The sequence below is a fragment of the Ochotona curzoniae genome, unplaced genomic scaffold (assembly GCF_017591425.1).
Source record: "Ochotona curzoniae isolate NIBS_2020 unplaced genomic scaffold, NIBS_Ocur_1.0 contig_3432, whole genome shotgun sequence".
Classification (NCBI taxonomy): Eukaryota; Metazoa; Chordata; class Mammalia; order Lagomorpha; family Ochotonidae; genus Ochotona; species Ochotona curzoniae.
This window is the reverse complement of record NW_024465859.1, coordinates 5,285,700-5,297,861: the sequence shown is the minus strand read 5'-3', so window position 1 is coordinate 5,297,861 and position 12,162 is coordinate 5,285,700. Positions and strand designations below refer to the sequence as shown.

The 12,162-nt window shown below is 34.6% G+C and overlaps 1 protein-coding gene across 2 annotated transcripts in view; it reads right to left on the bottom strand.

Annotated features, from left to right (window-relative positions):
* The window catches only part of ANO3 (anoctamin 3), a 314,467-nt gene that overhangs the window by 150,526 nt on the left and 151,779 nt on the right, over positions 1 to 12,162 (bottom strand). For both annotated transcript variants that reach the window (XM_040980289.1, XM_040980290.1), the window contains 3 exons: positions 10,449 to 10,643; positions 9,413 to 9,484; positions 1,586 to 1,704 (listed from right to left, as the gene is read on the bottom strand). In XM_040980289.1, coding sequence (XP_040836223.1) covers positions 1,586 to 1,704; positions 9,413 to 9,484; positions 10,449 to 10,643 — 386 coding nt within the window. The remainder of the gene's footprint in view (positions 1 to 1,585; positions 1,705 to 9,412; positions 9,485 to 10,448; positions 10,644 to 12,162) is intronic.

The window sequence follows — 12,162 nt, the reverse complement described above, 5'->3', positions numbered from 1 at the left end:
CACAAGTGCCATGAACCCACACATTTTAATGAAAGCTGCAGATGTGAAAGTTAGAAATTATTGATGATCAATTTTGTAAATTACAACTTAAAATAAATATATCTGGAACTTACAAACAAACACATATGCATCACTTAATAAGGGGGTATAATAACAGAAGACCAAAATTTTATAAAGTTCAAGTTATTGAGATACTAGTCTAGGCAAAAGAAATTTAGGTTTGGCTGTTGGGAAATTGTGACAAATGTGCACAAAGAATACTATTGTCTTGCTCACAGACTTGGGGCACAGGAGAAGAAAAAAAAAGCAGTGACAGAACCCCGATATGCAGAGATAAGCTAAAAAATACCCGCACAGAATAGTAACCGAAATAAGTAAGATTACAGAGATTTTGCATAAACTTACCTTTCCATTCCTTGATTAATGCTTGATATTATTATAATATGTTATTAATATTTAGACCCTGTTACATTTCTTATTTTATTCATTTATTGTTAACTAAGGAAATTCAGAAAATTAATCCAAGACACACAAAGATTTACAGAGAAAGTTATATTGCAGGATATACATTTACTCACTACACATGTAATGATTTGTGATAACTGTTTGTGTGTGTGCTAAACTGCACTTCTTATCACCACCCAACTATCTTCTCACATAGTCTTCCCTTTTTAAGTTAATATGCACAAAAAAGTAAAAAAAAAATGTGTTTTACTTGCATAAGAGTTTATCAGGGAAATTATCAAAAGAGGAGCATGTGTTTATCTGTTGTAGTAAAAAGATTTACCTGGTGTTAGATGGCCACACTCAGGTTCTTTAAGGAATACAGAAAAAAAAAAAACTTTGAAAACTTTGTCAAGCGTGTAACACAAGGCATATTTCATGGATGATGAATTAAACATGTTCAGTAAATACAAATAATTCTGTCATATTACTGCAATACTAAGCAGTCCATAAGTCATATCATTGTTGATGTGAAATCTAAATATGTGTTCTCATTAAACCATGTTAACTTTCAGGACAAAAGAAAAAACAATGAAAAAGAAATATTAGTGAATAATTATACATTTCAGATTAAATACTTTAAAAATATCTCCCTGCCATGTATTGTGCTACAGTTAGAGGAATAACTTCTGTTTTATTGTACAGTAGGGTGATTACAGCTAAAAATAAAGTAACATACATGCTAAAATTGCTAGAGAGTATTTTGAATATACTTATAATGAAAAAAATGACAGATTTTCAGGGTGATAAATGGGAAAATTGTCCTTATTCAATTACAGGAAATGCATATATGAATGAAAATATCATTTTGTATTTCATAAAAATTTATGGAATCAATAAAAAAATTTAACATACAAATGGAAATTCTGGCTTGATTAACAAAATAAATCTAAAATTATATCTGGTGCTATAAAGGAACATATTGTATACACAAAGCTATAAAATTGAGTTCTTGATGACACATCTTAGCCTATGTTTTCTTTTATATTATGCAATTCCAAACCAATCATGTAGGCTTATACTGAAGAGTTTTAAATGTATGGTCTAGAAAATAGCATGTTGATAGTTCAGTTTTCATTACCTTAGATAATTTTGTCTTGGATTCAGGTTTCTCTTTGGTTGCAACATCATTAATGAGACGAGATCGATCATAATTAGCATGTTCTGATTCATCTGAGTAATCTTTATCTTTTCCTAGAGCTAGAAACAAAGAAAGTGAAAGTTGGATCCATCTTTATTCTCTATAAAGTACTAATCTTCCCTTACTTTGCTCAAGCTGTAGATCAAGAGTAATTTGTGCTTCTTCTATCCATCTCAAAAATACACATAAAATGATCATATGAAAAGATTTCTTTTTATATACAGTGCTGACATTGACAGTGATATTCATGAGATTTCGCTATGTTTGGCTAATTATTAAGAATCTTGAAAGTAAAACTAGCGATATAAGAATTTTGACTAATCTTCTAATTAGATTTGTAAGATATACATCAGTAAGAATTGAATATAATCATATTAATTTATTTGCTTATATAAAATGTCTATTGAAAGGGTTAGTACTTAGCCTACCAGTTAAAAGACAATAGTGTTATTATGACAGCGCCAAAATAGCTGGGCTTGATTTCCAACTCCAATTTTTTTTAAAGATTTATTATTATTTTCTTATTGGAAAGGCAGATACACAGAGAAGAGGACAGAGAGAAGATCTTCTGTCCACTATTTCACTTCCCAAGGGGCTGCAATGGCCAGGGCTGTGATAATCTGAAGCAAGGAGCCCAGAGTCTCTTATGGGTCTCCCATGTGGATGCAGGGTCCCAAGATTTTGGACAATCCTCCACTGAGTTGAATGAGAAGTGGGGCATTTAGGATTATAGTTGGCATCACTATGGGATCTTGGTGAGCGCAATGTGAGGACTTTAACCGCTTGGCTGAAGTCCTCCAACTCCAACTTCAACTTTTAATGCAAACGTTCTGCAAATGCAGGCTTAGATCTAAGAGTTAGAGTTAAGGGTTCTAGCAATTGAATACTCAGCTCCTAGCTTCAGATCCAGCCAAGTTGAGACTCCCTGTGGACATCTGAGGAATTTACCAGCAGGTGAGAGAACTCTTTCTGTCTCCTATCTCTGGTCCTTTCTCCCCTACTCCCTCTTTCTATATCTCTCTCCTTTTTTTTCTTTCTCCCTCTCTCTCTCTATCACTATCTCTCTTTCTCTTTCTCACACAGAGAAAAAATAATTCAAAGATGTACTGGATTTGAGAAAGTGTTTTATTAAGTATTAGAAAATTTTACAAATTTGTATTGGGTTGGAGAAAAGGATACCATTACAAAGAGCGTAACAAACACTACAAGAAATATTAATAAAAATAACATGTTAGAAAAGTAAAGCAATTGCCAAAAGAGGAGAAAAGACATTGAAAAAAATACTTGGTGTTAGATAAAGGAAAAAAGGATTATAATACCAACTGCAAACACAGATGTACATGAATAATGTATAAGCTCTAAGAAAAATTTTAAAGACTATAAAATGGAGGATATTTCTATGATGGCTGTACCTATGTGTGAAATTGCTGATTCTGTCCATAAAATTCTTATTCCATACTTTTATTTCTTCAAATTTAAAAAAATAGGGTTGCTACCTATTTAGCCTTTTCAAAGGAATCAAAATTTCTTGAAGAGTGTTATTTCATTGCATCTGTTGATAATTATTAACTAGAAATTCTGATTTTGAAGTGCTAGGAAATTGAACAGAAGAAAAACAATTTCTTTTATAATATGTGCATTATTTGTTGTCATTAATGCTTATAGTTTGTGACAGTATAGAATATGTTGCTATAAAGTATATGGTATGAGCTAAGAATATGAAAGTTATACTGTGTTTTTGGATGCAATAACAACCTGATTATTAAAATGTTCTACATACTTAATGGTTTTATTAGGACTTACTAATTACATATGCTGTAGATGGGGGGTTGGCACTTCCTGAGAATATACTCCAAGACATATATTTGTGTGTATCATTTCCTTTCATCTTGATCATAGCTGTATGACACAGGAAACGGAATAACGTGGAATTACAGTCACTAAACCAGAAGATAGTGCATGCTTTTATTAGTTTTTGAAAGATTTATTTATTTTTTACTGGAAAGGCAGATTTACAGAGAAGGAGAGACAGAGATAAAGAGAGAGAAAGATCTTCCGTCTGTTGGTTCACTTTCCAAGTGACTGCCACAGCCAGACCTGAGCTGATTCAAAGCCAGGAGCTAGAAGCTCCTTTCGAGTCTCCCACGTGGATGCAGGTCCCAGGGTTTGGGACTGTCCTCTACTGCTTCCCAGTGCAGGGCCCAGTCTCCCAAGTGTTAACTCCACTTCTTAGCTTGTTTTTCAAGAGGTTACAGAATGTGCAATCTTGGCCTGATACATTTAGCTCCTGGTTTAACCACAAGTTCCTGCTTCCCCTTTATCAAGATGTTCCTGGGGGTCTTAGGAGTTGTTTGAGCATAAAATACTGGGAGGAACCAGAGAATATAAAAGGCAGGCTAGAGTTCAAAAAAGCGGCATTCTCTTTGCAAGAGTGACCCAGTGTGTGTTGTCTTCTTTGTAACACTGTTCCCTCTGCTGGACTCGGGTTACATGGTCCACAAGCAGAGAGCTGGATGAGAAGTGGAGGAGCCATATTACAAACCAGAGCCCACATGTAATCCCAGCGTGTGCAAGGCAAGGACTTCAGCCACTAGGTTGCCTAGCCAGTCTGAACACAATGCATCTTAAACTTAAATGTAGTTGGATTTGATTTTACAGCTGATGAACACAGCATAATTTTTTCCCCAGATTAGCATACATTACACATCTAATTCAACAACAATTTTCCGAACACTTATGACATGTGATACTCTTTTGAAATTGAAGATATGGTAACAACCCAAATGGTGTCTTCTCCAAACATAAATTCATTTGCAAGTAGATTCCTTAATCCATCTTTCAGTTATGTTAATAAGCCTAAAAATATTCTTGAGCATTTTGTGTACTAATCTTTACTCTATGTATCTGAGTGTTAACAAGCTTGCCAAAATTTCTTTTGAAACTGAAAGTGGGGTAGATCCTAAATAAATCATGCAGTGTCAGTCAATACTAAAGATAATAGAGAAAAAATGGCATAAAGGGAAATTTGTGAATCTGGTTTATTTTCTTGTAAGGATATGGTGTAGGAACAAGCTTATTATGCATGAGCAGCACATGAAAGTTGAGGAGGCTGCAGAACTATGAGTAAAAGGGAGTATTAGGAGGGGCCTTAGAGCATCCAGACCCAGATTCTTCAAGGCTTTGGAAGGACACAGTAAGTATGGGTTTTAAATTGAACTGGAAGCCCTGCAGGGACTGAAGAATAAAATTGATTAGATTTAATTTCTCTTTTATGGAATCTTCCTGCAACTGCTGTGTACAAAATAGACCATAAAGAGGCAAAGTTTCAGCAGAGAGACTTATGAAGAGATTATTGCAACAGGCTACCAAGAGAAGGCGGCAGTCTGGATAAACACGCAGCAGTGAATTCAGTGAGCAACAGTCAGATTCTGAGTGTATTTGAACAATCAGAGGACTTACTGAATGTGTTCAAGAAAGAAAAAGATTTACAGAGACTTAAGCCTGTCATAACTAGGAAATATGTTGCCCCATTTCTAAATCCTTTATGTATGCAATCATAAAGTGGATAGGAAATTTTAGAATGTTATTTTTTTTATACCATCTAAACATAAAAAGCTACCATGAAGAAATAATGTGAGTGGATATTTATTAATATCATTGAATGAATATAAGATTCTGTATGCTCATTTAACTATCACTATCTTAATAAATAAGACTAATACATAGTCCACCAGGCTAAAGAGATAAAGCTGTGGAAAGCACACAAATACTTGCACAATCTAATACGAACCCCTTTCTAAGAGAACTCATTCATTAGATTAGATAAAAGTAAGTACATTTTGGGATGAATTTGGGTTGATCTTAATGAAATCTATTTATTCCATTTTTAAACTACCTTATTTTAGATCCTTATGATAACAGACAGAATCAAGCATTAATAGCTTGCCTATGATAATATCTGTGTCATTATCACTGCTAGCAAAGTGAAGAAAAAATATGGGTACTAATACCAAGGCTCCTAGGATTAACAGATCAGATTAATGCACCCTGGATTTCAAATTCATGGCTACATGATTTTGTGTGTACATACATATGTGGAACTCAAGAGAAGTACGATGGTACCCTGGTTTTGTGATCTGCTCCACTGAAAGCAGACTAGAGATAATGAGATGTTCATTTGAAAAATGAAGGTAAGAAGCCAACCAAAACCAGGAGCCTCCCAGCTTGATTAGCTTTATTCAACTTATCATGTCTCATAAGCATTTTATCATTGTCCTATCATTTGCTCCCAGAAAGTGACTGATTTACATATGACAGACGTGGCATTTTAATGGAAGTCATGTTTATACTAATGGTGAGGAATAAGAAAAAGAGGTTAATATGCCATGGTTGGTGTGCAGGTCCTTATGGATTAGTTGTCATATTTAGCAAGTTATTTTATCTCTTGGTGAATTGATTCCCTCCTCTTTAAAGGAGACTTGCAGCAGTGCCTATCTCAAACGATTGCAGTGAGAACTAAGTGAGACAAAGCCAAAAAGTGTCGTGTCCTGAATGCCCCATACATTGTTGTCTTTCACTACACCATAGGAATATTTTGATGGTAAAAAATTACGTTTTAGTGAAGGTATTTCCAGCTCCAGAAAAAAATTTGGTATGTATGATTAGCTTACTGAGTGATTGAAAAAAACAAATGAATAAATATATGTTAATAGCTATGGTATGGTAGAAGCTGTGATAGAGCTATTTTTGTTCATCTAACTAAAACATTTTTTAGTACAGTATGATACTAGACTTTCTACCTCTACCATGGCATCATATATTAAAATAGAAAGTTAATTTTATAAAATTGTTACCAAGGGACAATACCACTGTGATAAATCAAGGAATAACTGGACAGGAGAGAATGGGGAGATGAGACGAGTAGGGGTGCTTTTTAAAAGTCAAAAATGGATCATTGCTCCTGATTTACGATTCAGATCTCAGATGCTGGTGAAAATTAAGTAGTAAAACACAGTACATAGCTAATAAATGCAGGAATGAGGGGTTGCAGCCCACATTTTTTCATAATGTGTACCCATCTACTTCAGAAACTTTACTAGAAACTTGCTACCCTGAATCACTAGGAATAGCACTATTCCTTCCTTCACAACTTTCATTTGACAGTGAGACGTATCAATCCATATGGAAATACTGACCAAAAACAGTGAATTCCGTCAGGATTAAATATTGTCACAGGGCAGATGGATGTGATTTATGGTGAAAAAAGGAAAGTCATTAATCAGACCGATTTCCATTTAAAAGATTGCATGTATGGCCAAGGTGTCTATTCTCTCCTTATTTAATTATACTCCCGACATATTTGGCAACATCTTACTTGCTATCTTCTCAAAGGTGGTAAAGCGTTTGTGTTACAGCTTTGCTGCCTTTTTAAAAGAGTATTTCTCCAGCAGGCATTAGATACAGATGGATTTCTGGATGCTAGAGACATTACAGCCAACTGATGAGTTATTCTCATCTTTGTCATGAAGGTGAGCACTGCAACATTTAAATATGTTTTGTTAAAACATTCGGAAGCTGTGATGCTTATCTAACCTGAATGTGGATAGACTGAAGCTAGGATATGCTGAAATACTGAGTGTGAGGTATACAATCCCTGCACTATCATTAGATATAACATTGGGGTTAGTCAAGCAACTGAGGCATACCAATGCAATAAACAAATGTAGGGTTAGGACATTTAATTGTTGTATGCATTTCAAAAACTCATTTTTAATGCCTAGAGTGACAAGCTATCACAAATATGATGCGGAGGATGGAACAGATTTTCAGGAATAAACTGCAAATTAAACACTTTGAGAGATTATTGTGACAGTATTAAAATTTCTCAGAAATCTGAAAATAGTTCTATCATATGACATATCCTTCCCACTGCTGATAATCTACCCCCAGGAAATGAAATCAGCATATGCGAGAGTTAATTGTACACCCATGTATATATCAATTCAATTCACAATACAGAATCAACCCTGATGTTGACTGTACAAGGAAAATGTACTATATATACACAATGGGATACTACTCAGTCACAAAAAAGAATAAAATTATATCTTTTGTAACAAAATGGATGCAACTGAAAATCATTCTCTAAAAGATAAACATCATAGTTGTCCTTGATCTGTGATAAGTAGTACCCCATAGTACCAAACACATAATCTTTATGAAAGAGATTGACATTTTTGAGAGTTGATTGTTGTTTACACCCTTTCTCTATACTTCCAAGGAATATTTTTTTTTCTATTTGCTTTGTGTTGTGCCCCCCCCAAAAAAAACAGAAAAAACAAAACAAAACAGGTAAGGGAGGAGGAGTGTAATGGATATAGGAAGGAGGGAGGGTAGGGCAGGAAGTTCCACTGTGCTCCTAAGTCTAGACTGTGAGATATATGAAGATGTTTGCTCTTATATAAATAAAATAACCTAAAATATTAAACAAAAATTGGGAGGGGAGAATGAGTGATAGGTGCTAGGAAAACTTTATACCTGGTATAGATGATATTCAAGAGGAGGAAAAGCTTTAATGTGGTGTTTATTTTTGTGATCTTATGAGGAATGTAGTGACAATAGCAAGCTCTTTCAGAACTAGTTAGGAAAGGTCTCTGAAAGCACATATAAGTTTATTCTGATGAAATACTGTTTTATTTTATGCTCTTTTTTTTTTTGACTCTGTAAATGGAATGAACCTTCTGCAGGCTCTCTTGCTATAACAAAGAAACTTAATAAGTTAGCACTGTTTCTACCACACACATTTTTGAAAGTGTTATGAGTCATGACTAATTTGCTGTCACTCAAAATGCTTTTGTGGAAAATACAGTTCATGGTTTTTAAAATTGTGAAAAAGTTTCTCTGATAATGTCCTCAGAGAGAAACTAAGGAAAAAGGCTAGATATTCATATGCCAGGCCATGTTTAATATTTATCTGGGGAGCAGCAAAAAGGGTGGATAAACATTTCACATCTCAGAACAACTAAAATCTGATTCTCTGGAGGTAGACTATGGGACATTTTAAGAGTTTTCAGCTGATTCAGATGTGTAACCAGAGCTGAAAACTGACAAGTCAGGCCACCAACATGTTCACAAATGAAAATCAGGGTTTACTTTGAGGTGGTTACATATAAATTCACTTTCAAATACCAAAAAAGCATTTGTGTATGTTGGTTTTCATTTTGGTTAAATTTTATTTCTATTTATTTATAGGAAGCTAAAATTTCAGTTCAAAGAGGTTTTAATGGGTAAGCTTGTTCAGCAGAAGTAGATCCTAACTGCAGAAGACATTAAACACAATAGGGGAGATTGAGCACATCTGTAACTGTTATAGAATAAAACAACAACATACAGTTTCTACTAATGAAGAACAGGGTAAACTGTTCCAATATCGTTATTATGTCAAAATCTCAGTAAAAAAAAAAAAACTTGATAAATCTAGAAATAGTAGCATAAATGTCTTACTCGCAACATTGAAAGAAATTTACAGAAGATTAGAAACAAAAATCATTACATTTCATTTTGATATTGAATGGCTGTTCATTACAAATCCTCTTTAATATTTAAATTTTAAACTGTACAATAAATAAGTTTTGAGCTCAGCATTCATCCAGCAAATATTAATGAACGAATAAATACATTTTAGTTTTTTGTTTAAAAAGACTTTTAGATTTAAGGAATGCCATTTGATTTGGAGAAAGGAAAAGAAGAGTATGGAAATCAACTCACCCAAGCAGAAATCACTGAGATCAGCAAAAGAACACCTGAGCACAGACTCTTTCTTATTCTCTTCGGCGTTAACTGAAAAGCAATAAGGCAATTCACAGCTCGGGAAAACAAAAGCAAGACAGAAAAATGAACAGGGCGAATGATGTCCGAACAATGGCTGAATACGCAACTGATAAATTAACAAGGAAAGCAACGTCTAATATTAGTACCTTCCTCCTCTTGAACAATTGGCCTCTTTCTTTTTGGGTAAAGCTATGAGCTGAGTATTAATGATACCTAGCGACATTTCAATATCATTGAATTCATATTATTGGTATTTTCAATTTAATCCAGAAACAGAAGTAGCCCAATTTTGTAAGAAAAAGAGCTGAAAGGGTGGGAAGGTACAGTTATCTGATTTATTGCAGGACAAGGAGCATGGTTGTATTTGAGTCTTGACATTTGTGAAAAGGGCCTGAATAAAGTTATAATCATGTGTTGCATGTAAACAGATATGTGTAGAAGATGTCTAAATTCACCTAGACTGTTTCTTTTATGTGAAATCTAGTAGGTTTGTCTCTGAGTTTCAGTCCTTACAAGTTAACATTGACTTATCTACAATCATCCAAGCCAATGCTGTTCCTACAACCAAATCATCACTGCTTTATAGGCAGTATTAAAATCTTTAATTGCTGTTTTTAATAGACTTTCACTGGTGACATGGTCTCCTCAAATACTGACTATAAATTTTCACCAATAATAGTATTTATTCTCCAGTAACATGTATGCAATGATGCAATGAGCCCATGATTCATCTGGGTGAGTCTACCTTCCACTGCAAACCAGCAATGAGAGATCCAGATTGAAGGAGAGAAGGTATGAAACACATCTGGCCAACAGATGGCTATTTGTGTGACAGACACAGTTTATTGATCTCTGACAGGCTAATTCCTGAAGAGCTCTATAAATTCTAGTTACAATGGTAAAGGAAAGACAAGCTTTTTTGAGACTATTAACTCTTTAGAGGCAGAGAAAGAACATGAAGATTGGTGCTCACCTTGCTCGGCTTTTTCAGCAGAAATTAAAGTGACAGATGTGGGAGGCTGAGATTCACTTTCCACAGACTGGAACAGGGAGGTGGACTGGCTCAAGCTCTTTGAGTAAGCATAGCTCTGGGCAAGACAAGGCAGGGATCGCCGGGATGGTTTTAATGATGTTTCTTTTGTTATCTCACTCTTGCTTACATTCATACCTGCAAATCCAAAATGACAAATTTTACAATGACATAATAAGCAGAAATTTTTAAAAAATGATCTCAAATCATGTGACCATCAAATTCAGGTATCCTTTAAAAATCTAGTTAGTAACCAGAGTAATTGAGTTAGTTTTGTTTCAAGTTAATCAGGGAAAGTGAGATTACTGTCAAGTAGTACTGAGGAAAAACAGGTCCCTTCCAGCTTAGAGTTCATCTTTTTTGTTTTTCTTTCTTTTACATTTGCTTTGGGGGAAAATAAATGGATGCTCAAGTCCATGAGGGAATTGAAGTAAACAAATTATTTTGGGTGTCTTTGTATAAACCTTGCCAACTGGGTTTTTCATACATGTTTTTTCTATTTATTTGGAAGTTAGAGTTACATAGAGAGGGAAAGCGACCTGCTATAACATGGGACAGGCATTGTCCTTGCTTTTAATTGCTCTTTCAGGTCAATCTTCTTCACCCCTCCTCTCTAAAAACAAAATAGAAAAAATTACGTTATTGTAACTAGAGAACTTCTCAACTTTTCCCCTTGCTGTCATTTTAATTTACCACTTCAGGTTGGCTGCTACCCATCTGAGAAACGCTGTTGCCTCTCAGCCTATTCCCTCTTACTCATTTCTATTCACTCCTCATTCTCATCTGCACTGTATGTTCTTGTATTGATATAATTTGTGTTGGAATACTTTGTTCCAACTCCTGTTTTTCTGTCAGAACACCCCTTTCCCAGGATGCCAAGTTTTATGCATAACAAGTTCCGTATAGAATTTTTTGGAGATGCCAAAACTTCCCAGGTGATCAAATCCCTCATTAAAGGAGATAATGGGAGTGTTCTGTGCTCTCCTACCAGAGACAAAGTCAAGGTGCTGGAAGTGCTATCTCTCTACTTCCCTTCCCACGCCCCTTTATTTGGGCCCTCTCCAGACCTATGCCCATGTGTTTGCATGTTTGTTATCTTTCCCTCTAAGTAAATTTTATCAGTTTGCATATCATCTCTTCACATGTACTTTGAATGTTTTTCTGGTAGAAAGCATGGTGGAAATAAGAATTTAGATCCAATTGTTGCCACGTCACATTGTTTTCAGAATGTGGCTTCAAAGAAGAGCAATTTCTATATTTCCCTTCCCCAAAATATTTACATTTAAGAGATTGTTTTATTATCATTAGGTGAAAGCTATCACATTTGCGTATTCTATAAACTGACTTGAGAAGAGTCAAGCTTAATTATGATGTCAACCCCGTTAGTACTTTGAGTCATTTGTTTCATTCTCATTTCTACCTATTCATTCTACATATATTAATCAAACATTGCCTCTAGCAAGTTTTAGAAGTATTTTGTAGCCATGTATCCAACTAATTTTTAATGAAGTTAACACAACATATTTTTCCTCAGTTGTTTATCTCTTCTTATTATTTTAAAATAAAGGGTACACAACTGGGCAGTTAAACAGCACAGTCCTTACTAATTAAACATTTTAAGTGTAATAGCATGTCAAGATGTTAAAATGTTTAATTA